Source organism: Lacerta agilis, chromosome 3, assembly GCF_009819535.1.
Source record: "Lacerta agilis isolate rLacAgi1 chromosome 3, rLacAgi1.pri, whole genome shotgun sequence".
Classification (NCBI taxonomy): Eukaryota; Metazoa; Chordata; class Lepidosauria; order Squamata; family Lacertidae; genus Lacerta; species Lacerta agilis.
The window spans coordinates 77,367,729-77,395,175 of NC_046314.1; the positions used below are offsets into that span (position 1 = coordinate 77,367,729).

General features: G+C 41.7%; 1 protein-coding gene across 5 annotated transcripts in view; it reads right to left on the minus strand.

Moving 5' to 3' along the window:
- The window catches only part of SMYD3 (SET and MYND domain containing 3), a 337,315-nt gene that overhangs the window by 53,405 nt on the left and 256,463 nt on the right, over positions 1 to 27,447 (minus strand). For all 5 annotated transcript variants that reach the window (XM_033144391.1, XM_033144390.1, XM_033144392.1 and 2 more), the window contains exons 6-8: positions 7,154 to 7,221; positions 5,984 to 6,086; positions 1,262 to 1,372 (exon numbers count right to left, since the gene is read on the minus strand). In XM_033144391.1, the coding sequence (XP_033000282.1) occupies positions 1,262 to 1,372; positions 5,984 to 6,086; positions 7,154 to 7,221 (282 nt within the window). The remainder of the gene's footprint in view (positions 1 to 1,261; positions 1,373 to 5,983; positions 6,087 to 7,153; positions 7,222 to 27,447) is intronic.

Genomic DNA, 27,447 nt, shown 5'->3' on the forward strand with positions numbered 1-27,447 from the left:
TATGTGTATTTCGTTTCTTTTTTTTTCTTTTTGTAAAATGCTTTTTATTAGATTTTTCATTGGTTATTCATATACATATTCAGTCCTTTCTTTTCTTTTTTTTTACATATACTGTGCACATATATAGACCAGATAATATCCGTATTTCTCCACAAGTGACTTCCCACCACCTCATTGCGGCTTTGTCTGTCTTCTTTCTATTTACAACTGCTTTGCTTTGCAGTCTCATTCTTTGGGTTTTTGGCTAGTTCTTTCTCATTTATACTTATCTCTTTTCTAATTTGCTCCATTTTACTCTCTCCAATTTGCTTCTGGAAGGCATTTTGTTGAGTACAGAAGCCTCGTATAATCACCCTGAAGTCCGTTTCCTGGTTTGTGTTTATTTCAAAAAATTCTTTTAAAGTCTCTTGTGCTTTTTAAAATATTTTTTCATCATTCAAGATATTTTCCTTCATTCTCCATCTCCATCTCGTTCTCCTGCTGTTTCTTAATTCTAGAGTAACTGGATTATGGTCCAAAATTAATCTTGGTTGTATATTTGTGTTTTTTTTTTTCCAATATTAAATTATTTGACAGCCATATTCTATCTGTTCTCCCTGCTGATTGTTTTGCCTCTGAGAAGTGCATGAATTACTTCTTGTTCGGGTGTTTAAGTGTCCAAACATCGTTTAAATTCAGATTCTCCACCAGTTGAAAGGAGGTCTGTGGTAGTCTTCCCTTTTTTATTCTTTCTCTCTCGCTGTTCTATCTAGTTCTAATGAGGTTACTCTATTGAAATCGCCTAGTAGTGCTATATTTTCATTACTACAATCCAATAATCTTTCCTCCAGTAATTTGTAAAATTCTACCTTTCTTTCAATTTGGGGCGAAGATTCCTATTACAATTATTTTCTCTCTTTCATATATTATTTGTACTCCTATAATTCTGCCTTCTTCATCCTTAAATAATAATTTCAGTTCTAACTTTGGATTAGCATAAATTAATTTTTTTTTATATGTTGGATGAAATAAAATTTCTTTATTTCCTAAGGGCGATAAGAAACATCAGCCCCTAAAAGTCAGAAGAAGAGTCTACCCATAGTGTCATCCTTTGAACTGATACTTATTTATTGCTATTCTTTCATTCACATGGGTATTTTTTTCAGAATAAAAGCAGATACAAGGACAAGGGCCATTTGCAGTTAGACCCCGAGGGCACCATCAGAAAGGAAGGAAAATGTGTATCTATTGCGCTGCCCAGAGGTGGGCTCAGACAACTCACCTTGCTTTGTGAATGGCACATAAGGCAGTCACATTCAAAACAATATTGGCGCTTCAGGTGCTGCTGACGATCAGAAGTAGGCATCATTGTTTCAATATAGCTGATGGTGAGCTACAGACAACAAAGCAGGGGAAATTCTGCGGTAATTTGACAAAAGACTGCATATTATCCGCTGCTAAAAATAGGAGGGATCCTAAGTTTAAAGTATCATGCAATCATCTATGAATGACAACAGACACATCCATGAATGACAACCTAACCTACCACTCAGGTTCAGTTGTGAGAAGAAAATGGGAGGAATCCCACTGTTCCTCACCCTGCCCATAGAAGAAATGCTTGGTGCAAATATCATGGATGGGCTCCATTTGGCTCTTACTCTGGCTCTGGCACATGGAGGAGGTACAAAGCTTTTACTTCTGCTTTCAAATAAACCCCAGTTTAGTGTTATGTCTGAACCTTAAAATTGGTAGACTAAGTCCTGATGTTGGTTTGTTTTAATAAACCATAGCTAAGACTAACCACAGATTGTCTGAGTTTGGATATACAGTGGACCCTCGGGTTACGTTACCTTCGGGTAATGTAACTTTCGGGTTGCGAATGCAGCAAACCCAGAAGTGTATTCTTCCAGGTTTTGCCGCATGCGCAGAAGCGCAGCCTCTACTTGTGGGTTTTTTGGGGTATGTACGGACTCCTGGAAAGAATTACATTCATATCCAGAGGGTCCACTGTATTGCAAAACAGTTAATTAACAAGAGAAGCAAAAACTTCTAAAAGGGGGAGGGTATGAGCCAGGCACTTATTCACATGATAACCTAGTTTATCATTACATTCACAAAATTCTCGTTTACAAAGCTATTGTACTACCAACTTTACTGTACACTTGTGAAACATGGACCACTTATAAACGCCATCTCCAACTCCTTGAAAGATTCCATCAACGCTGTCTCTGAAAATTTTTACACATCACTTGGGAAGATAGGCGAACTAATGCCAGTATACTGGAAGAAACAACAATCACCAGTGTCAAAGCAATGATTCTGACAACATCAACTTTGTTGGACTGGTCATGTTGTTCGGGTGCCTGATTATCATCTTCCAAAGCAACTACTCTATTCCCAACTTAAGAATGGAAAGCGAAATACCAGTGACCAACAAAAGAGGTTTAAAGACGCTCTCAAGGCAAATCTAAAAAATGTACTATAAGCACTGATAACTGGGAAACACTGTCCTGCGAGCACTCCAACTGGAGAACAGCCTTTACCAAAGGTGTGGTGGACTCTGAAGAAGCAGAAACTCAGGGCAAAAAGGAGATATGAGCTAAGAGGAAGGCACGTTTGGCAAACCTTCATCATGATCAACTCCTGCCCAGAAACCTATGTCGTCACTATGGAAGGACATGTGGATCCAGAATTGTACTCCACAATCACTTACAGACTCACTGTTAAGACCATTTGTCTTCCAAGAGAATGGTCTTAACAGTGAGTCTGTAAGTGACTCTTACTCAGCTACGAGTGATCACCAAAGAAGAAGAAAAGAAAGAAGTCTTCTGAATAGCAGCCATAGATTCTGCAGCCATAGATTCAAGGGTGCTTAACAACTCCTTAACTGCTTTGAAGGGGGCACACTGTGCTTCATTCATCATTTTTATTCTTACTCAAAGCTTATTTTGGTGGGATTCTAACCTGTATGAGTTATTTTTTGGTAGCGATCAAAAGCATAAGAGGTATCCAATTATATTTTTGATGGTGTGGACATTAATGTGCTCTGGAAGCTGTATCATCCATAATCCATCCATAAAACATATTGGGATTCCTTAATACATTATTAATTTGTAAAGTATTATTCACTGTGTTACCAAAAAGGGAATATCTACTCATAGAAAATACTGTTCTCCCAGTCCCAGCTGCAGGTTTTATTAAAAAAAAAACCCAGCATTTTTTCTCGTTAGTGGAGGGTTAATCAAAGGTGGTTGGATGGTGAACTTACTCTGCAAGACTGTCTGTTCTGATAACTGAAGAAGAGTATTCATTTAAAGATATGAAATGTGACAAGCATTGGCTAATAGGCTTTAATTCAGTGCAGATAGGTTTGAAATACCTGCGCCTGGTGCTCTAGTTATTATATGAATACTATATGCTGAACATGAAGATTTATAGAGTGCATAGAATTAGATAGCCACCCCAAGAGAGCAGCAGAATTGGTTCGAGCAGAGCCAAGGCTGAATGGCAATTCAAATGTAAGTGAAACATTGAGATTGCTTAACTTGGAGTTACGGAGTCTTTAGAACAGGAGCCAACTAAATATTTGATTTCTTTTAAATGTAGCAAGAAGTTGAATTTATTCATGAATGAGTCACAATGATTTGCAGGCAGGCCATTAGGGCTTTCTGCTTTTTGTTCCCAACTTTATATTTTTGTTCCTTTTTTCTCTCTCTCTTTCCAAACACAGAAAGAGTTAAAACATTTGGAGCCTGACATAGCAGAAAAATGAAAACTGGAGCTCCCACTCTAACAAGGTTGAGGTGTTATAATTGCTTCTGATTGACTAGGATCAGATTTGAGACTCAAGTAGCCTTGTAATTAGAAGCAGACAGACTGTCAAATAACTGCATCTGTTCTATAGTGGTTTCAGTCTTCCTTATATTAAACCCAGTTATATATGGGCCAGAAAGGGGTCCAGAACTAGAATATTAAGCTTATCTTCTTATCCTTGCTGATTCTGCCTTTCACAGTACTGTACTGCTGTGACTTCCAGGAGATTCCCTTTAACTAACTGTGTGATTGTAGGCATGTCTACTCAAGAGTTCAATGGGACTTATTCTCAGGTAAGTGGATGAAGGATTGGATGCAACCACAGGAGAAAATAACTCAGAAAAAGGTCAATTTGGTTGTGACCTTGACCACAGAGATTTGGGTAATTTTGCCTAGTCATTAAAGTCGATGGCATCTTCCAAAGACTGGATTTAGAGACTCTTAGCAAGTTTGTAGATAAGGACAGAAAGGCAGAGTGTCATTGAGAAGTTTGGTTTCATGGACAATCTGCATGTGACTTTGGACTATATGTAATGTGTGATTGTCCTTCAGAATACAGGCCATTTAGCTGCCTCCATTTTGAAAGGACTCTCTCTTACCAATCCATACCTAAGGCCCTACTGAACCTAGCTGTGACTTTTCAAAATTTTAAAGAGTAATAGTCCTATCCTGAGAGCTGGACCATAAAGAAGACTGATCGCCAAAGAATTGATGCTTTTGAATTATGGTGCTGGAGGAGACTCTTGAGAGTCCCATGGACTGCAAAAAGATCAAACTTATCAATCCTTAAAGAAATCAGCCCTGAGTGCTCACTGGAAGGACAGATCCTGAAGTTGAGGCTCCAGTACTTTGGCCACCTCATGAGAAGAGAAGACTCCCTAGAAAAGACTCTGATGTTGGGAAAGATGGAGGGCACAAGGAGAAGGAGACGACAGAGGATGAGATGGTTGGACAGTGTTCTCGAAGCGACTAGCCTGAGTTTGGCCAAACTGTGGGAGGCAGTCACGAAGAGTCGGACACGACTGAACGACTGAACAACAACAGTCCTATCCTATGCTTAAAAATCCTATGTTCAATCTGTGCTAGTTTAATTTGGGCCCCATTGGAATTAATGTGAAAGATTAATCCTGACTAAGTAGTGTCTCACTGATTTTAGTGGGAGCTATGTGCAGCTAATTTAGTCTGGCTCAAACCTCGTATGTTTGAGTATTTTTACTGCAACCTTAACACCAATGCTATTTATTCTTATATCACTACTACTGAGTGAGATGTTTTAATGCACAACACAAGTCCCCATTGCAATGTTGGAACAACAACAACAACAACAACGAACAGTGGAGTTGGACTTTCGTTGGAATAAACAATTAAAATTGTGACTCAGATATAAGGAGCTCCATATAAACTCCATATAAACTTTGCTGAGATCCAGCATTAGATAGCAGGCCCAGGAGATGAAGTCTGTGAACTCAACACCATATTATATTCAGGTAAGTAGCCGTGTTGGTTCAGATATCTGAAGAAGTGTGCATGCACACGAAAGCTTATACCCAGGACAAACTTAGTTGGTCTCTAAGGTGCTACTGGACATTATTTTTTTTATTTTTTTTCGACCATATTATATTTTGCAAGTAGCAATCTTCTGAGGGCATGCATTGGATATGCCCGTATTTGAAAAAGAAAATGGTGTGAAACATTTCTCTGATAAGGAACACAAATCATTTGGGAAGGGCATTTCTCCAAGTCATTTTTAATAAAACCAACAAGGAAACGACCCCTGCCTTGTTACTTTTCTTGCCAATGAAAGGTTTACTGCTTCAGCATGGTTTCAATCTGACAAATGCTTATTGTTGCAATGATTTAGTGAATGCAGCATTCCACCCAGAAGTATTGTAAGTGTTTTTTATCAGGGTAAAGGCACTCAAATACAAACAAAATGAAGTGCCTAGAGGAGGAATGGAGGGAGAAGAATTCATCAAGACTGCCAGTGATTTATGAGAGGTAATGATTATGAGACCCAGACAGTGTGAAGAGAAGATTCCCTTTATCATCTTCTTCCTGATAGCTATGTGATAGGAAGAAGCATCAATATATCATCAAAGTGTTAAAGCTGGTGGCCCTGCAGTCTGGAAGTTATTTAAGGAGATGCAACCCCTGCAGGTGTCTGTGATGGAAGAGAGAACAAGCTAATTACCTCTTCACCCATCTCAATGTCCCGGATGGAGCGGAGGTGGAGCCGGGGACCCTCAAAGACTATCACGCAGTTGGGATCACAACTGTTGTTCAGCAAAGACATGCTAAGGGAGGAAAACAACATCGGTTTAAAGGAAAAGGTATCCAGGTGCAAATATGAATAGAGAAGCCTCCACTCCTCATTCCCTCCCTGGTGTCTTGAATGTTGTGTCTGCAGTATTTTAGGCCCAGTGCAAAGGAAGGCAAATGTAGTTTCCATGGCACCTGACACCCACATCAAGAACTCAGGCACATTGGAAAGTTACATTTCCCAGGTTCTCTTGTGCCTGGGCTGCTGCTGCTGCAGTGCTAAAGACACCAAAAAGGAAGTGGGGTACTTGGTTTACACGCTGTGCTGGGAGACATGGAATCTATTTAAAATGCAGCCAAATACTAAAAGCTAGGCAAGTTTTAATTCCAAGACAGATGCTTAACAAAGTTTGGTGACGTCACCACCTTTCCTCTGGCTTTTGACACTTGAGATGTATATTGTAGGACTCACCCTATTTTTGAGATTGTAAGTTGTTTTGAACTGTTTTAGATGGCTATAACCTGTTCTGGGACAATAAGGTAAAGGGCAGGCAAAGAATTAAAATCATCACCATCACTTGTGGTCAATGGTCAATGATGGAATTTATGCCCTTTCCAACCATTACCCATTGCCAAAGAGGTGTTTGCTTTCAAGCTGCGTGCTCATTAATTTGAGTCCCCTCTAGTGGTAGAAAGAGCCTTCTTCAAATATACAATGTTATGGGTTGTGTTCAACCAAGTTTTACACAGAGTAGACCCACAGAAATTAATGGACTTGGGTTAGTTCTGTCTACTAATTCCAATAGGTCTACTCTGAGTATTATTAACATTGGATATAACCTTCTGATGCTCCCTTCCCAACTCTGAATGCTGGGGATTCAACAGGATCCAGTGCCACGTGGCTCAATTAACCAAGGCAGGGGGGAAGGAATTGCAGCTGTGGAATTTTCCCATGAATTGTTTTCATTTCTAAAATTTCTTGATTCATTACAGTACCTGTTTCTCCCCCCCCCCCCCCGAAGCCTGGGACTGAGTGCATCTCTGTGCAATAGAACTAGAATCCTGGAGGTTTTGCTTATGAGTTGAGGAATGCCCACAGTACCTGGGATAAAGGCCAACACCAACATTCTGCATCTCTCCATTGCTAATGCTGAAACAGTTGCAGGTCACCTGTAAAAACAAGGTTATAATCCATGATTAGTATTACTACAGCCACTGAGAAACTTCGCATCTGAGTGAAAAAAATGTTTAAAATACAAGGCAGCAACTGCTGGGTAATTAGAGTAGGGATATTCAAGTCCAGCACAGAGGTACCCTTTCATATTACAGCATTTAAATCTGGGACACAACCTCAAAAAAATAATGAAGCCAATTAGGTGCTGAAATGCCAGTGTCCTTTAAAAAGGCTGCCAAAATACAAGTTTATATATATGCTGAGACCCCATTTTCTAGTCCGCAAGAAAACACACAGACACACACAGTTTCATCCTATGGATGTTTCCAGTGTTACATTAATCAAAACTGAATCACAAAATCTGCCTACAGAGTAATTTCACATGTCTTGACAGGAAAGCTGATTTAAATGAATATACATACAGTAATAAAATGCCTTAACCCTCCCCCACAAAACACCCCACATTAATTAGTCTGCTATTTAACCCATTCATACTTCCCAACCATTTACAAAAGTCATACATCTTAATTATGTTTCTCCTGCTGCTATTGGAAACATAATTCGAGACAACACTTGTGAGCTATGTTTAGTCCATTTCTTTTACAAAAGCAATTAAAAGTGTTACCAAAATATTGACCTTGTTTTTCAGTACATAGAAAATGAACAACTCTTTCCAAGAGGGAGAAAAATTGTCCCATTTCTCTCAAATACCACTTTTCCTAAGTGTCTTACAATTGAGTCCTATAGATCTATGTGGTTTCAGCATTACAGAATGATTCATGCCAAGAGTTACAAGGCTGGTTAAAGAAGTTAGGCAAATATGCCCTGGCCTATTGCTCATCACCATGCCTAAGACTGCTGCTTTGGGAAGAAGAAATATGGAGTAGAGATATTCTGTACATGTGGAGGAAGAGAGTGGAGAAGCAACAGGCAGTGGAAGGGTTGATCAAAATCCCCTTCCCTCGATGTCTACTCTGCTCCAAATCACACATCCCTTCCAGAGTTGCCTTTCCATTGTCAAAGCAGCTGTTGGGCTTTTGTTACACGCACAGGACTGGGTCAGGCTGTCATCTCATGGGATGTTGTGATTCTAGGGAATCCTTCATTTAGTTATTACAAGCGTTTATAGACCGCGCTTCATCGCAGTAGATCCCAGAGTGGGATACAAATACAAACTGCACAGAATTACATAAAAACAACCCAAACAAAGAAAACAGTTAAAACAGCAAAGCATACTACCTATCACAAATTAGTTCTTACAAAAAAAAATGTGAAAATGCCTGAGCAAACAGTTGTAAGTCTTTCCCTCGATGCTGAAAGGGTAACAAGTGTGCTTACGTGGCTTCCCCTTTGTTGGAATGAAGTGTGCTTCCCCTTTGTTGGAATAAAGACACTTGGCACCAGTATTTTAGGTTAATGGGCTAAAAAAAAGGCCACAACTTTATTGGTTACAGAATGTGAGTGGCATTGGCTTAGGCATTGGAACCGAACCGACTATACCTGACTCCTGCCCGCCTGCAGGAAGTCTCAGAAGGGTTAACCACCAGTAGGGGGGAGCCCTGTTGGTGCACATCAACTAGGAACTCCCCCCAGGGTCACCAATAGGGGCCGTGCCATGGCCTTGCCCCTGTCTGGGCTTCAGACGGGGCCATGCCCCCCAGATTCCTTTAACGGAATACCCTTGAAATAGGAGGGGTAGGTGATGGCCACTACCTCCCCTCCCCTCCAACCAAATACTCCAATGCCTAACTGCCAAACCTTACAAAGTTGTGACAATTTGCTATGAGGTAGGTGAAAAACCAAATGGCTGGTGTCAATGTGCCAAGTGGAAAAAATTCCTATCAGGCCCCTTCAACAGGCGACCAAGGAAGGGACTCCCTATTACGCGGGGGCTAGCCACACCCATGCACACAGGGCGGGGTCATGTCCAGCCTGCAACTCAATTTCCCTGGGGAAGGGAAATGGCTTTCTCTGGGGAGGGTGTTATACCAATGGGGCATCACTACAGAGAGAGGCCCTTTCTCATCTCAACATATGAACACACTTCCCCAGGAATGGTTATGCAGAAAAGAACCTCCTCTGAAGGTCTTAAGGCATAGGCAGGATGAGCTCTGGAGTCCTTGGAGTTTAGAGGTTTACCGCAAGCAAAAGCAGATAAAGGTATGCAGTGCTTTTCCCCCTCAAAAAATGTTTAGGGGTACTCTCATTTCAACTCTAGAAAATCATCATTTTATAGTTCAAATTGGGAAAAATAAACACAGTAAATGGACAAAAAGTACAAAGATTCACAAAATGTTTAGGGGTATGCATACCCCTGTGTCCCTCCAGGAAAAAAGCACTGAAGGTGTGTCTAACTCACAGTGGCCCTTTTCTATCAAGTTTTACGTCAAGGAAGTGAATAATGTACAAAACACAAAAAGAGCTTTTGAAGATAAAGCCTTTTTTGATGAGTTGAAAGACACCTTCTGTTATAACTCCATTATATACACAAACAAGAAAGAACAAAGCAGGGGTCCATCGACAGCATATTTACAGATCTGGAATACATGAACAGTAAGCAGGGCCATACGAACTATAGATTCAAGCAAACCATTGAAGTTGAGTAACCCTTTGACTGACAGAATTGAGATGTGAACTCTAACTCCAACTGGTATTGTAATGTCTCAAATACATGGAGGTAACTGAGAAAATGTAGATGTTCTTAAATGTTGTTGTCATAAATATTAAGTTCTCGGAGTTTCTATGCAACTGTTCTCCTCTCTGAATCCACAAAGCTTTGGAGTAGAGTGCGGGGGGGGGGGGAGCCACCTGATGAGAGATGCAGCTATAGAAAGGCTATTAGTGATTAACACCCACTGTGGATAAAGGGGAGGGGAACTCCACTAATTAGCAAGAAAGGCATTTCCCTTTGCAGCATTCTTGATCTTGATATCTCCATACAACACACACACACTAATGATGGCACTGCTTTTTAAGCCTTTGCTATTTTCGTAGTCAGCCCCAGCCTTCTCAGGATGAGACGCAGCCTCCATCTGCGGGGGCCTTCTTTGTACCCACTAGGAGCTTTCCCCGCTTCCAATTTATCTAAGCTAAAGCAATCCAGGGGTGCCAACAAACAGAAGTTGGCTGATTTCATTTTAATAAATAAATAAAATAAAATGTAAAAGATCCCCCCCACACCATTTCATGGAATCTGCAGAAGGGGGGGAGGAACTACAAAACAGAGAAATATAGTGGAGAAAATGAAGAAAGGATGTAGAAGCCTTGTGTTAACCTATACATGCATTCTAAAGATATTTCTTCTGCCTAAGGGAAGTACTTTAAAAAAAATCCAAATATACTATCACCACTATTTCTGTATTATGAGACGATTCATGTTCTAAAGACAGAAATTGCCCCATTATAAAAACTCCATGTTAAAACATGGAAAGAGAAATCAGTCCATAAACAGCTCAGCAGAAGCCTTAACTCAGAGCATGGTGCTGATAAGGCCAAGGTTGCAGGTTTGATCCACGTAAAAGACAGCTGCATATTCCTGCATTGCAAAGGGTTGGACTAGATCAGGGGTCTGCAACCTTTAAGACACAAAGAGCCACTTGGACCCGTTTCCAAAGGAAAAAAAAAAACCTGGGAGCCGCAAAACCATTGCGACATTTAAAACAAATATAACGCTGCATATATTGTTTCTTACCTTAATGCAATAATAATAAATAACGTATAGGAGGCAATGCAAAGTATAATTAGTAAAAACAACAAGAATAAGTTCTTACTTTTTTGCATTGACTCAGGGGCGTACCCAGGATCAAAACTGGGGGGGGGGGGCAAGCCATGGTCCTTCAGGTTGTGACATTTCAGCACGGAAAGGTGAATGAAACCAAAATTTTAGGGAAATTATATATAATTATAGCAGTGCTTTATTACAGTAGTTATTACAATTATTTGCTTGGTTTTTTAAATTTTTTATTCTAGTTACATGTCTTATACCAGGGGTGGCCAACTCCCAAGAAACTGTGATCTACTTTCAGCAGTGATCTACCCCCGTTTTTTGGGGTTCAGCTCAAAGTTGTTTTGGGGGGGTGTGGTGGGTGGGAGAGAGGGCTTCCCCCTCTAAGATAGGTTGGCAAGCGAATTAATAAAGAAAGAAAAAGGGGGGTGGGAATGGAAAAGTGGGGTGAAAAAATATAAATTGGGGGTGTGGTGGGTGGGAGAGGGGGTTCCCCCTCTAAGATAGGTTGGCAAGCGAATTAATAAAGAAAGAAAAAGGGGGGTGGGAATGGAAAAGTGGGGTGAAAAAATATAAATTGGGGGTGTGGTGGGTGGGAGAGAGGGCTTCCCCCTCTAAGATAGGTTGGCAAGCGAACTAAGAAAGAAAGAAAAAGGGGGGTGGGAATGGAAAAGTGGGGTGGAAAAATATAAATTGGGGGTGGGGTGGGTGGGAGAGAGGGCTTCCCCCTCTAAGATAGGTTGGCAAGCGAATTAATAAAGAAAGAAAAAGGGGGGTGGGAATGGAAAAGTGGGGTGGAAAAATATAAATTGGGGGTGGGGTGGGGTGGGGAGAATATCTATTAAAAATATGTAGTAGTTTAAAAAATAAATATAAAGGGGGGAAATCTTTTTCTTCTTTTTCCTTTTTTTGAAAACAAAAACAAAAGGGGAAGAGAAAAGAAAAAGGGGGGATAGAGGGAGAAAAGGGTAATAATAAAAATTCAAATAGAGTGGCTGCAGCAGCTGTGGGGGGTGTTTGTTTATTTTTCGTTTGTTTGTTTGTTTGTTTTAAAAATGGGATTTCTCCCCTTGGATTAAAAAAGGAGGGGAGGAAAAAAAAGAGAGGGGGGTGGGAGAGCAAGGCAAAAAGCCAAAAAGCAAAAAACAGGTTTTTTGGGGGGGGGGATCGCGCCAGGCTCTGCAGCGCGCCGGCCTCGGGGCTCCGGGCCCCCGAGCCGCCCTTGGGGCCATCGTTGAGCATGTACACCGCCCGCAGCGAGTGCTGGCGAAGCACCGGTTGGCGGAGGTTTCAGAAGCAGCCCGGACGTTTTCGCCGCCGCCGCCCGGCCTTCCTGTTGCACGGCGGCGCAGGAAGGCTCCGAGTCCCGGCCGGGCCCCCGGGCGCCCCCCGGATCCCGCTGCCAAAGAGGCGCCGGACGGCGAGGCGGAGCAGCAAAGCCAGGCGGAGGCGGCAGCAGCACCATCCGGCGACCGACGCCGGGAAGGTCCCCCGCCCGCCCGCCTCTCCGGGGGCGGGGAAGGCGCAACGGAGCCAAGCCCCACAAGGACACCCCAGCCGCCCGCCGGGCCCGACACTCCAAGGAGGGAAGCGGGCAGGCGCGGCGGGTCAGGAGGATGGCGCGGCGGGCGCAGCCCAGGCGGGCCAGGAGCGCAGCGCAGTGCCCCCACCACTCCGCGCCACCTCCGCGCCCCAGGCAGCCGCCCCGGAGCCGAAGGAGGAGCGCCTGTTGCACGCTCACAGTGGCGGGCCACGGCGGGGACGGCCCCGCTCCGCTCCGCCAACTGCGCTGCCGCCGTCGCACCAGGCCCCGCCCCCCGCGCCTCCCCCCGGCTGCCCCTCCCTCCCTCTCTCTCTGCCCCCTGCAAACCGCCCCTCCATCGCAGGCAGGGCTGGCGCGTCTTCCCTCCGGCCGAGGAGTTCTCAGGCGCAGTGCCCCCACCACTCCGCGCCACCTCCGCGCCCCAGGCAGCCGCCCCGGAGCCGAAGGAGGAGCGCCTGTTGCGCGCTCACAGTGGCGGGCCGCGGCGGGGACGGCCCCGCTCCGCTCCGCCAACTGCGCTGCCGCCGTCGCACCAGGCCCCGCCCCCGCGCCTCCCCCCGGCTGCCCCCTCCCTCCCTCTCTCTCTCCCCCCTGCAAACCGCCCCTCCATCGCTGGCAGGGCTGGCGCGTCTTCCCTCCGGCCGAGGAGTTCTCAGGCGCAGTGCCCCCACCACTCCGCGCCACCTCCGCGCCCCAGGCAGCCGCCCCGGAGCCGCGGCAGGGCCGCGAAAGAGCCGCATGCGGCTCCAGAGCCGCAGGTTCCTGACCCCCGGACTAGATGATTCCTTCCAACTCTACACTTCTATGATTCTATGTGCATACTAAGCACTGCCTGTTGGATAAGTCATTATCCTGTGGATTAAGTTTCTATCTGCAAAAGGAGGAAAATCACCATCCTATATCCCACAAAGTTTTTGTAAAAATTATGAAGTCATTTTCATCCTAATATTACTGTGTATGCTTCTATTATAATACAGTACCACTAGAGATCACCTGTTTCAGAAGCAAATTGTCTCACTGCAGAAATGAAAGCAAAGTTACGCCTCTAACACTATACATGTTTTGTGAAAGAATACACAGGAGCAAAACATTAATATTAATATCTATAGCAACTACAGCATGATGGCAACAGCAGCCAGAAAAAGTGGGAGAGGCATGGCAGCATAAAATGGAACAGATGTGAAGGAGGTCTGATGCTGTAGTATTTGCTACGGAGGAGGACCGGGCACAATGTACAAATTTGCTTTGTGCCTCTGGGAGCATTCAAAACATTTTAATAGTTGTAAGTTCATACACATGAGTGCCGTATGCAAAAGCTAGAATTAAATGCAAGCACAAGGAGGGAAAGACACAGGAAACTGCCTTATACTGAATCAGATCATTGAGCTCAGTCTACACTGACTGGCAGTGGTTCTCTAGTGTTCCAGTCTTCCTCTGCCCCACCTGGAAATGCCAGGGACTGGACCTGTGACCTTTTGCACACTGATCATGTGCCCTGCTATTTAGATAATGTCCTTCCCTTGAAAGAAAAACACAAAGAAATGAGACAAGTGTTGGTTGTGTTGGAGAGCGACCAGGATGATAAAGGGTCTGGAAACCAAGCCTTATGAGGAACAGTTGAGGGAATTGGGTATGTTTAGCCTGGTAAAGAGGAGACTGAGAGGAGATATGATAGCCATCTTCAAATATCTAAAGGGCTGTCACATGGGAAATGGAGCAAGCTTGTGTTCTCCTGCTCTGGAGGTTAGGACCCAAACCAGTTACAAGAAAGGAGATTTTGACTAAACACCAGGAAGAACTTTATGACAGGAAGAGATAGTGGGGTGGTCCTCCATGAGAAGTAGTGAACTCTCCTTCATTGGAGGCTTTTAAACAGAGGTTGGATGGCCATCTGTCATATTTGATTTAGTTAAGATTCCTTGGGGTCACCTTCCAACACTACAATTCTATGATTCAATGGTGAGCGAAGTTCAAATAAAAGAAAGCTCAAGGACTTAAGCTGGAAGATGAATGAATGAAGTAGAAATTCAAATTTGCCATACAATCTTTTGTTCATACAGATATTCCTACTGTTTTTTCTTGACATAAACACTAATTTGGCAGTTCTGACAGATTCAAGAACTAAAGAAGTAGATTACATACAATAGCCAACTCATGGGCCTAATATTTATCATGCCCTCGAAGTAAATAATGAAGGTATTTTACATGTGTCTAAGACAAGACTTTGTATAGTGTTTTTATCTTATATTTTCTTTCTAGATCAGGCTGTCATGTAGCATCATGACAGTCTCTTAAATTTCAAAAGGGCAATCCGCATGTGACCGTTGTTGAGGGTGGCCAAGAGAGAAACCACTGTTGGGCGTGGAGTTGTAACCATCCAATTCACTGGATTATGGCCCATATACTTGATTATTATAGTCCACCAAATCCTTCTGCATTAATCAGATTTTTCTGTTTACCAGAACCAATCTTTAGACTGGACTTACTGAAAGATTCATCTGTTTGTTGAGAAAACTGAACAAACGAGAAAAAGGACATTTTTTCCATTAAACATCAAAACTTTGCAAGTCATTAAAGGCACTAACTTTTTTTCTAGTTCTTCCATCTATTAATCTGTAACTGTCTGTGGTTAGGCTGCTAGTCTGTGCTAATTTGTTATATTCTCAAATGAATCAGAATGATTTGCACTGATGCCATGGTGATGCATGGTGCTGCATTACCTAAGAGCAATAACATGTTCATTTAAGAGTAATAAATGTGGGATTGCCAAGTATAGTACAGTCACATCCACAGCAGCACCTCAGTACTGAGCGATTGGGGACGACAACTCATAAGCCTAATGTTCACTATGACTCAAGGCATTTCATTTCTGATGACCACAAAATACAGGTTCTTATTTAAGCTGCAGGTTAAATAAGCCCCCCCCCCCCCAGTTCCACGCCCTTAGATAATTATAAAAAATGCTTATAGTGGATAGTCTCTCTAGCCAGTTTCTAGGAATGTTGTCTTCAAACAAGGTGAAATGAAGAGAGACAAATAGGCACATTTGTTTTCAGGTTTGTTTTCAGCCATGCATCGATCACAGGCTTACACCATACCCCAGGTTTACTATTTACAAATGTTCTATTTAGTATCTACAGAGATAAATCATAGCAATAAAGTCAGATTCACACTTCCACTGAGGATACACTGGGCAGTGAATGGGATAGACATTGGGTTTGTGATGGGGATGCAGACCATATGGTGACTTGTCCACCTGGAGTGAAGGTTGTGGATGCCATGTGTTGTCCATAGCCTGATAAATAGGGTTAGGAAAGAGTCAGGGATGGTGGTGCATATTGGCACCAATGAAGTGGGGAAATGTAGTCATGTGGTCCTGGAAGTAAAATTTAGGTTGTGACGTAGAAGGTTGAAAACCAGGTCCTTCAAGATACCTTTCTTTGAAATGCTATCCGTTCCATGAACAGCACCAGACAGATAGGCAGAGCCAAAGAGTCTAAATGTATGAATGAGACAGTGGTGTTGGAAGTATAAGTTTAGTTTTGGTAGGCACTGGGAATCTTTGGGGACAAGTCCAGCCTGCACAAAAAAAATGGGCTCCAACTGAACTAGAATGGAGATAAAAAGCTGGCAGAAGAGCTTTTAAACTAATTGCTGAGGTAAAGCAGACAGGAGCTACAGAATGTTACGTTTGGGCTAAATTGTATTTTAAGGATGACGGTGGATGTTTGTGATGGTTCTGTTTTGCTTCCCTCTCCCACCCTCACTTCATGCAAATCTGGACCTCTGATGCAGCACTACTACCCTCCAATGTGAGCTGCATCAATGTGACAGCCTTATATTTTTATGCACATAGGAAGACAGCACATGCATCTTTGCCACTTTAAAATGCATTTATTTGTGTTTAAAATGTAAGGGTGATTGATATCCAGCTAAGTCATGATTTATTTGGATACCACCCTCTAATTCTTCCACTTTAACAAGTAGCCAAAACATTGAGAAAAGCACAAACACCAATTAAAATAGACTAAAATCTTCAGAACAATATTAAAACTCTGTTTAAAGCCAGGAGAAGCTGCCCAAGATCATAAACAGCACACATTTACCACATGGGCAAAGATTATGTATTCTGTACTTGGCTATTGCACCTCAGTATAAATGAGAACAACAAAACCCTCTTTCGAAGCAGCCCAAAGAGATTGTTCTGATTACAGAGAGCACACCTATGCCATTTGAAAACAGGAATTTATCATGGACTGTGAAAGACTGAGACATGGCTTTACTAACAAGGCAAAATGTATCTATCTATCTATCTATCTATCTATCTATCTATCTATCTATCTATCTATCTATCTATCTGTCTATCACAATTAAACCACAACCACTAATTTAATGCATTAGATATGGGAATAGAATCCACCTCTCCATAAAGTCTTGTCCTTTTAAAGTCTGGAAATGCATCAACTTTAAGGAACAAACTACATATCTTGGTTATCATAATTGTTTTCCTGCTCAGAGTAACTTGATGGGCAAATTATACAGCAAAACAGCTGCCCTGTTTGATGCTGCCCTGAAGACTGTTGCCATTACTGGCCACTAACATTAAATATTAATAGAAATTGAATATGGAGGCAGAACGTGGAGAAAAAGCAGCACACTGAGGAAAATCTACAGGGCTGGATGACATTTTTCAAGCCATAACTCAAAAGTGCCTTAGATAAGAGAAAATATTTCACAATTTTTTTGTTGTTGTTGATGATGATGATGATAGTGGAGTGTTAAAAGAAATACTGGTTAGATGAAAACAAGCCATATCAAATGGTTTTCTCTTAATCACGGCATACCTTTTTCCTTTGCTACACTAGAGAGTATTGGAAGGAAGACCTCACTGTCTACATAGCTTTGGATTTGTTTTCTGGCACCCAGAGTGAATGCACTGCCTCTTAAACACATCCTTGCAATTCTGCGGCCTTGCACAATCCATTTTCATAAGTTCCTACATTGAGCTTTATTCAAAAGTCATCTAACTGTGGACCAGGATCTTTGGTGCACAGCCAAAATACAGTACTGGGATGATCCAAAGTGAGATGATGAAGGACACCCACTGGTCCCACTTCCTACCTCCACATGCTGATTGGTTTCATATAAATGAAGGTTATGTACATACCGTATGTAGGCCCTATTCATGCCCTGATTATACCCACACTTTGGTTATCTACGCAAGACCAATATGCTTTCTGGACATGATTCTGTTTATGCATGGAAGCCTGCGAAATACATAGAAAATATGTTAGCTGCAATCTACTCTATGTCAACGGCGTTTCCATGGTTTGCCAGAAGCGGCTTAGCCATGCTGGCCACATGACCTGGAAACTATACGCTGTCTCCCTTAGCCAGTAAAGCAAGATGAGCGCTGCAACCCCAGAGTTGTCTGCGACTAGACCTAATGGCCCTTTACCTTTACTCTATGTCAACTATCTTTTCCCTTTCAGTTCCTATGAAAATGCAAGGCTGGATGTGATTGTACAAAGTGATGGCATATTTCCAAAGATACATAGCTTGGAAATGTGATATGATTTCTCTTTCTTTGGTTGGAGATTTCATTTCTGACAATCCACTAATATATAATGCTCATTTACAGAAAACAAAAGAAAAATGAATGTTCCATATTTATATGCATGTGTTTGTTTCACAAAACCCCATTATACCTTTCTCTTCACCCTCAGAGTACAAGCTATTAAATATTCAAAATCAAACCACATTAATTTTTAGCTCGACACTGCACACTAATGACATTAAGTCAATACTGGGACTATTTTGGTATTTCTCCCAGAAATTCCCTGTTGAATTCTTTCATTGGAAGCAACACACTGAAGAGACAGAAATGAATTCTACCCCCATCCTTTCTTAGATAATTGGCAGACCTAATACCTGCCTGAAGCAGGTCATTTTACTTACAAACACAGCTAAACATTATATAAGTGTACAAGCTGTTCATAAAAATGGATGTGGACTTCATAAACCAAGCTGTTCTGGTCTTAAAACCTGCTCTTCACTCATAGGGGTCACTGTACACTTTTAGAAATGCCTCTGAATATACTCTGAGTTGCTCATTTGACGCAGGGTTTAAGCAGTGCTTCTTAAACCACACCCGCACCATATATTTAAAGCACTATTCCACCACTAACAGTCATGTCTCCCCGCCAAAAAAGGAATCCTGGGAACTGTAGTTTGTTAAGAATGCTCTGAGAACTTTGAGAATTGTATTGGGAAATTTAATAAATAGATTATTAAAAAAATAAAATAAAGAGAATTGTAGTTCTGTGAGAGGAAACAGGAGTCTCTGAACAACACTCAGCACCCTTAACTACAGTTCCCAGAATTCTTTGGGGGGAAAGCCATGTCAGTTAAAGTGGTATGATAGTATTTTAAATGTATGGTGCAGATGTGGCCTTTTACTTTTTTGGGCTTTCCTCTCTAAACTTCTTCTGCCTTCCGCCACTCACACAACTTTGCACCAACCATCCATTTTGCACACGGTTGCAAATAATCCTTCACCCATTTTGCTACCCTATTTGCAGGCAGCACCAGCGAGGGAAATTATGACTACTGGTATTTTCACAGTGGGTGAGGTGAATATTGGGGGGGATATGAAACTGACTAGCATTGGCATGGTTACAGATTTTGAAGTGTAGGAGCTTATTGTGATGGCTCCCAGAGCCACACCTCCAAGGAAAACCCAAGCATGTAAACAGCTGTGTTAAGTCTCATATACACCCCCAAAGGGCAACAGTACATCATGTGGTATGCAATTTATTGGAAACAGTTGGGAGTTACAAGATGTTTATAAAAGTAAACACAACTTGTGAAACACATTGACCTTTAACAAAAGAGCGCTAGTCATCTGAAAATAAACAATTACCTTTTAATTAGAAATGCAAACAATATCATCATTTAAACTGCTTGTGTGGAGTGGAATCCCATCAAAGGAAGGTGGGAAAAGGTATCCAAGACACTGTTTGATTATTTGCCTCATTTTCTTGACCTTCTTGGTGCTAATCAAGAAAAAAACTGACAGCCTCATTATCATCTCATCTCATCTCACTCACTTGCCAGAACAAGGAAGTTCTGTCCATTACCCCAAATCATGTCATGTCATTGTTCTTGCCTGGGAAAAACCTCCCAGAACTACATTTCACCATGCCCCACACCCGCTAAACCACTAATCACTAGTGCTCCTCCCAGCTCCATTCCATGGAGCATAATTTTGAAATGGCGCCTCCACTGGCCTGATGCTTGAATACAGCACACCAGAGGCAGATTTAGGGCAGTGTGAAAGTGGCCTGGGGGAGGCAAGGAAATGCCTTTCTCACTGCTTCCTTCCTTCAGTCAGGTGGGGATCACCAAAACTTAGCCTCACACAGGGCGCCATATTATCAAAGTCCTTCCATGAACACACTTTATGTTGACAGATGTATTTTATAGACTCAAGAACATAGTGTCTTGCAGAGTTTGATTATAACTATTAAAAATCTGATATTTTTCCAGTTTTTTTATATATAAAAAACAAACCCTCCAAACCCTGGTTTAGTTATACTAGCAATGAAAGTGTTCAAGGTTGCTCAGAAAATGCAGAATATATTAATATGTAAAACTAAACCATAATGTATCACATTAAAGCAGTATAATCAGTGCCCAATTAATGAAAAAACAATATCTCCCTTGCCAATGGATTTCCTCTTAAATCGCATAAGGTTTTAGCACTATTGGACTTTCATTTGTTTTCTTCAAAGTAAGCCCTGCTATCAACTAATGGTGTGCCCGCAGGGAACTCACTGTCTGTTGCATCTGTAAATTGGAAGAATAGTGTTCTGCTTCACATACATTTTTCCAAAAGTATTTTATACCTGGAAATGGTAGGTTGAATGGAGTAAAGTGCCCGATCTGAAATGAGATATTTGTTTCCCCATACCTTTACATTTCATTCCGAATCTTTGTGTCCCTTTGTAGTTTTAAAATAGTTATTCTCTCTCTCTCTCTCTCTCTCTCTCTCTCTCTCTCTCTCTCTCTCTCTGTGTCTCATCTTCTTGAGTTGTCCCTTGGGTTTTAGAATCCTGAGAATTCCAGCCCTTTCCAGAATTTAAGGAGCAGCTCAGAATTTTATTCCAGTTAGTGTTTGCTTAAATATTGCTAGGCTCTTCTGCCACTTATCTTTTTATTTTTATTTTCTTTCTCTCCTTTCATGTTTGCCTTGATCATTTCAATTGGTTTTTCCTAACCACTCCAGATACTGCTGGACTACAACTCCTAACATTCCTGACCACTAGAAACCCAGCCAGATGGACAGGGCACAAATATTTATTTATTTATTTATTTATTTATTTATTTATTTATTTATTTATTTATTTATTATTACTACTACTACTACTACTACTACTACTACTACTACTAGACCAAGCTGGCCAGGGCCGATGCGAGCTGTAGTTCAAAACATCTAGAGGATACCAAGGATGGGGAAAGCTAATTCAGTTTGTAAGATTTTCAGCAGTTTTTAATAATGTACTGTGCTGTACCAAGTTGTTATAGGAACATATCAATCATGGTTAGAATTATTATTGCAACCACACATGACACCTTTATGAAACTTTGGTCAAATATTCAATGTTCCAAAGCTGGTAGGTAGGTTCAGGCTAGTTGCAGATAGACATCAAATGTTGAGTTGAATAAAAATACCTATTCTTCTTGGAAGTTGCAGCTTCTCTTTTAATCTTCGCTTTACTCATCAATTATATAAAGAAATATGAGACTGAATTGAGTTCAGGGCTATTACATACATAAGCTCTTGGAATATGCAACTTTCTACATTTCAGACATATCTGATGTCAATAATTCAAAGTTCAGAAGAAATGGGAATATAATTACCTCCCCAGATCAGTTCTCCAGGCTTCCCAGGAACTATTGTGAATTTACTCCACAGTTCAGTTCCCTGAATTTTAAGTCATCTTCAGCGCCTGTCAAGCAATAGTTTAAACAAAGTTCACCGCTGAAAATCCATCACAGTGGACCTGTTTAGTCTCAAAGCAATCCAGGTCTGGTTCTCATGTGATGATATACAGTCCACATATTTTTTTTATTTTGAGTCATGTGGCTATTGTAAGGTGAGAAAGCTTTTGTACAAATAGAGAGTTTTGACAGTTGTGCGACTTTGCTCCGTTAAACATAATACAAGTTCCCACTATTTAGAAAGCTCATTTATTTTATATGTGCTCCACAAGATATAAAAGGTGGGTGGGTCAAACTCATACTATGCTCTAAGATACTTTGTGAACACGGCACACTTTTGTCCTTTGAGGAACACCTATTTAATCGGAAGAGACAAGTTCAGCATACCACTTCATGCTACAGATGGAGGATTACCTTTTGGAACTTATCCCACAGAGAAAAGAATTCCATGCAAAATGAAAATAGCATGTGAGGGAGAAGACTAGTCTAATTTTTGACAGTCTAGCTTTCCATATGCATGCTGTTTTTGACACAGAGACGGATTCAATGTACCTCTGCCCACTAAACTGAAGTGATACACACATTTCTACAAGGGGAAAATATACACCATGTTAACAGTTGCTCCCAGTACATTTCCGAGCACAATTCAAAGTGTTGGTGCTGACCTTTAAAGCCCAAAATGGCCTTGGCCCAGTATACCTGAAGGAGTGTCTCCACCCCTATCATTTAGCCCGGACACTGGGGTCCAGCGCCAAGGGCCTTCTGGTGGTTCCCTCACTGTGAGAAGTGAGGTTACAGGGAACCAGGGAGAGAGCCTTCTTGGTAGTGGCGCCCGCCCTGTGGAATGCCCTCCCATCAGATGTCAAGGAAATAAACAACTATCTGACTTTTAGAAGACATCTGAAGGCAGCCCTGTTTACGGAAGTTATCAATGTTTTATGTTTTATTCTGTTTTTAATCTGTTGGGAGCCACCCAGAGTGCTGGGGAAACCCAGCCAGATGGGTGCGGTATAAATTATTATTATTATTATTATTATTATTATTATTATTATTATTATTATTATTATTATTGCTACATAACAGAAGATGAGCTGACAACATCTAGAGCAGGGGAAGGGAACCTTTTTTCCTGTTGGGGGCCACATTGGGGGGGGGGATCTGTCAGGGGCCGCATGCTGGCAGTTGGCACGGCTGAAAGCAGCAGTGGATGAGGTCATATAACTGGTGGCCCACCCCTTGTCTCACTCTCTTTCTGCCACCCTCTTTTCTTTCTCTCCCTCCCTCTATTTCTGACACTCACAGAGGTCTGAACTAATGGCTTCTTGCCTTCCACTTCCATTTCAGCTCCCACCCTCACCAGATTTCCTCCCTCCTTGCCAGAGCTTTCTTGCAAAGTGCTTTCCACCTTTTTTCATTGCTCTGCAAGATTTGTTTTCCCCTTCTCCATTTTCTCTCTCCCTCCAGGCTTCCCTTACCTGCAATTAGCTTAAGGACTGCATGTGGCTCTCAGGCCACAGGTTGCCCACCCGAAACCTAGAGGCTCTCTAAGTAGACTTCCACTACATTAGCTAATCTGCTAGAAATGCTTGACTTCGACAGATCCTCTCTCAACACAGGATACTCAGCTACTGGCTTTTCGGTCAGGATTCCGTCAGACGCTGATTTAAACTGCTTTTATTGTGGGGTTTTTTTTTGGTATTCTGATTTTTTGTTTGTTAGTTAGTCACATTGAATTTATTTTGTAAAGAAAAGTGTGACAGATAAATAGATATTGATATAAAGATTGTTTTAAAAAACTACCGGTAGTGTTATTTCTGTTGACACGATTGGAGCTTCACACTAGCTGAAGATTTGCTGTGTTCACCCAGTCTGTGTGTTGGCCTGGCAAGGTCTGGATAGATCTAAGAGGCAACAGCTTCACTGTTCATTATGCATTTCCAAATGTGGAGTAATGCATTTCTTTCCCCTCAGGTTTTTCATTTTTTAACCACCTGTCAATGCACATTTTGTGTTATTTTATCAGTGTTGACTGAACCAGATGCTCTCATATATTGCGCACTGTCCGTTTCAGTAATAATTCATTTTTGTCTCTTTTGGATACACATTTCTTTTTAATATGACTGTGAACCTCATGGCCAAGCACTGGAAAGTTACTCCACTTGGACTGAAGTGTGATGTCTCACTCTGAATCCATGTCCACAAGCTACCTTTGCAGGTGAAAATATGATACCAATAAAGCTGTGTAGAAAGGAATAGAAGATTTTGTTAAAATCCCTTTTTCTCCTGCACCATTGACTTCTATGGAATTTCTAACCAGCTTTTTACCAGGTAAGGCTGCTTTCAAGTATAAGGTGAATATCATGATAAGTAAGAACAACATCTTCTTGAGGGGGACGTGTCACTCAACTCATATTTAGCTAGATTCCCTCTACCAGGACACTGCTGCCCCATACTGACCTAAAGGAAAAGTAGAAATGTCATTTGTTAGCTGTTACATAGCACATTGTTATATAGCACACAGTCCTGATTCCATAGTGATTTGTTGGTGATGAACCCAGAATTAGAATCAGAACATTTAAAAGTAATTACTAAAACAACAGAAGTCTTATTCATCTCCTTGACCCTGTTGGGTTGTCTTGCTATGATTTTATTTTATTTTTTTTAAAAAATGTAAGCTATTACTCTTCTCTCTCTCTCTTATCAGCAATGTTTGATCAGTTCCAGCAAGGAAAGAAAACATATTTCATTGTATAGTATTTCTACCAGATGTCTTGGAAGAATAACAAAAGATGACATATAAATTAGACAAACACTATGTTAAGCACACAGCTCAAACAATTGTGGGTAGACAACCAAAGTTCAGAGATCTGCATCTAATCAATGTCTAAAGGACATTTTTAAAGTAAACAATTCTGCTTTGTTATCACTACAAATCTCACCCCAAACTTGCATATCACCAAACCAACAAATATCTTTACATACCTTTTCCCATTGTATATTATGAATAACTTCATCATTATGAGGAATACTGTCTGATGATTATTCAGAAGCATGATTTTAGCAAAAAAAAGAGAGATCCCATTAGATCCACACAATTTCCCCTTAGAATCATAGAGTTAGAAGGTATCATAAGGTTCATCTAGCCCAGGAATATGCAGCTGTCGCTTATGGGAATTGAACTTGCAGTCTTTGCATTAGCACCACACTCTAACCAACTGGGCTATCCAGCTTCTTCTATCAGCTATATTTTCTCCAAATATCCTCAGCAAATTGGCCACTAAAATATAGTTGCAATCAGAATGTTACTAGATAAACTACTAAAAACTGGAATTAAGGAACCTAATGGGCTGTGTTGAGTTGGAGATCGAGTAAATGTTCACCTAAGGATGATTTCTATGCCCAGTATGCAAAAGACAACATCTCACCAGTAACATGCTAATAAAATAAGCTTATCAGTGGTGTGTCATTGCAGATAGGCTATAAAACTAGACACAGGCAGCATACATTTAGATGTAGTGTGGGCGTTATTCACATCTGCATAGAGAAACTCAGAATCCTATCTGCTCATTCTCATAGATTTTCTCTCCCAGTGATCTTAGGCTTTGATCCAACAAGTCACACAACAACCAAGCATCTAAGACATTATAAGCTGGCATGTGTGGGGATTTTGCAAAAAGAGAGAGAGAGAGAGAGAGAGAGAGAGAGAGAGAGAGAGAGAGAGAGAGAGAGCTAATATAAAAATAGTTAGATATTTCAAATTTCAGAACTACATGCATGAGTCTCTGATGAACCTGCCCAGAAGCTCGTCCTTCACAAAAGCTCTCTAGCTTTGAATTGCATAAAACCTTTTGATGACAAAGTATTTAAGAGTGTTTGTGTCATTTGACATATGCCTCTGTGTAGCCAGGTTACCTTATTGATGTATGGCTCTTACTTCCAAAATGTCCTTCATGGAATTTATGTCATTATGATGCCTCCAAAGGTGTGCTGAACCTCCTGTGTCATAGGTCTTTTTGTGGAGGTTGGTTATAAAGGAAGGGGCCTTTTTGGCAGTGGAATGCTCTCTCTTGAGAGGTTCACCTGGCATCTATTTAGTTTCTTTTCAGTGCCAGGCAAGTTCCCTTTTATTCTCCCAGGCCTTTTAAACACCTTTTACTATCATTTGATATTATTCTATCATTTTTTAGTGGTAGGGTGTTGGACTAGGAGTAGGGATACCTTGACTCAGCCATGAAGCTTGCTGCGTAACCTTGAGCCAGTCACCAAATCTAAGCCTAACTTACTTCATACTGGGAGGATAAAAGGTGGGGGAACAATGTCTCCCACCCTGAGCTCCTGAAAGGAAAGAGCAGATATCCAACAAGAAGTGCATACAAATGTCCTCTGTACAGCACTCACAGAAACGTGTTCTTAAAAACTATTTTCTGGAATGTTTTATGATTAGGTGTTTGTTTGTTTTTAAGTGCAGAGCAGAACATCTTTTGTATAAAAATTGCTTTGACCCCAGTGCTGTAGAGGTGATGCTACGTACTACAAGGTGGCTGTGTAAAATTAAAATAGCCGATTCCTATTCACCTTCCCCTCTGCCCACAAGTTTCCATAGAAGTGCAAATATTTCATGTAACTATCAGCAAATCTGTTATCTACCTCCTCAGTACCTTTGACGTATGGTCCTACTTCTTCATGCTGCACAAGCCTGATTTTAGTGATATACTCTGCACAGACACAATTAATAACATCATCCCCATATGAAAATAAAAACTGTCTTAGGCAATCTGGTTCTCCTCTTCCCTTTTTTACTCAAAGGAATGAGGGAGAAGAATGTACACAGGCTAGTTTATCAACAAATACTAAAGATAGGGCCTAACCAAAGTGAATTAATATGCAAGGCATTCAGATGTTCTAGACAGCATTCTCCTCCTCCAGTGAAATAAGGTATGCTCCCACAGAGACTACTGATGCATATATGAAGTGCTGATAACCAACAACTCTTTGACCCCCACCTCATGATTCAGGTAGGTGGCCGCCTCACTCTGCCTAAAGATAGAACTCCACTGAACCCACATACATCTAACACCAATGAATTCCCAACACCGCCCACCTTAGCTCAAGAAAGCAAATGTGTCGGTTCCCAGACAGTAAACAGATAGTTTGGGTTACCATGTTGTCCAAACCTAGGCTCGTGGTTACCAAATGAAGCTGGCAACTCCACTTGACAACTTTCAAATGCACCTCATTCGTTGCCTGGTCAAGATTATTTTGAAATGAGCATTTTCAAATTTGCAAGCATTTAAACCAGGCTTCCTCAACCTCAGCCCTCCAGATGTTTTTGGCCTACAACTCCCATGGTCCCTAGCTAGCAAGACCAGTGGTCAGGGATGATGGGAATTGTAGTCTCAAAACTTCTGGAGGGCCGAGGTTGAAGAAGCCTGATTTAAACTAACTTTCAAATAAACAATAGTAATTTTTCCTTACAGCAAGCTTACTTTCAACACGGTAATTCAGACTACACAATAAGAACTGCCATGCCACTAAAATTAATGTAATTAAATTCAATAGCTATAGCCAGGGCCTTTTTTTTTTCATCTGGAGTGCACCTCTTAAGTGGCAAATGCTATTGTGGGACCGTTCCATGACACCACCAGTTGCCAGGGTAGGAAAAGAGAAGTGGATGGGACGCTGAGGGTGGGGAGAGGTCCGCCCTGGGTGTCAACACTGAGGGGGGTGACATTCGGCGTGCCGCCCACCCACGACTCCCAAGCCTACCCCGAGCTGTCAGGGAAAGGGAAGGAGCTGCGCTGCCTTGCCAGCGGCCTTCCCCCTTCCCCCCTTGTTTTGAAAGCTCGAGGGAGGCTTGGGAGTTGCGGGTGGGCAGCGCACCGTTGCCCCCCTGCTCCTGGGTTGCTCCTGAGGGGAGAGCCTCCCTTGAGCTGTCAAAAAGAAGAGGGAAGA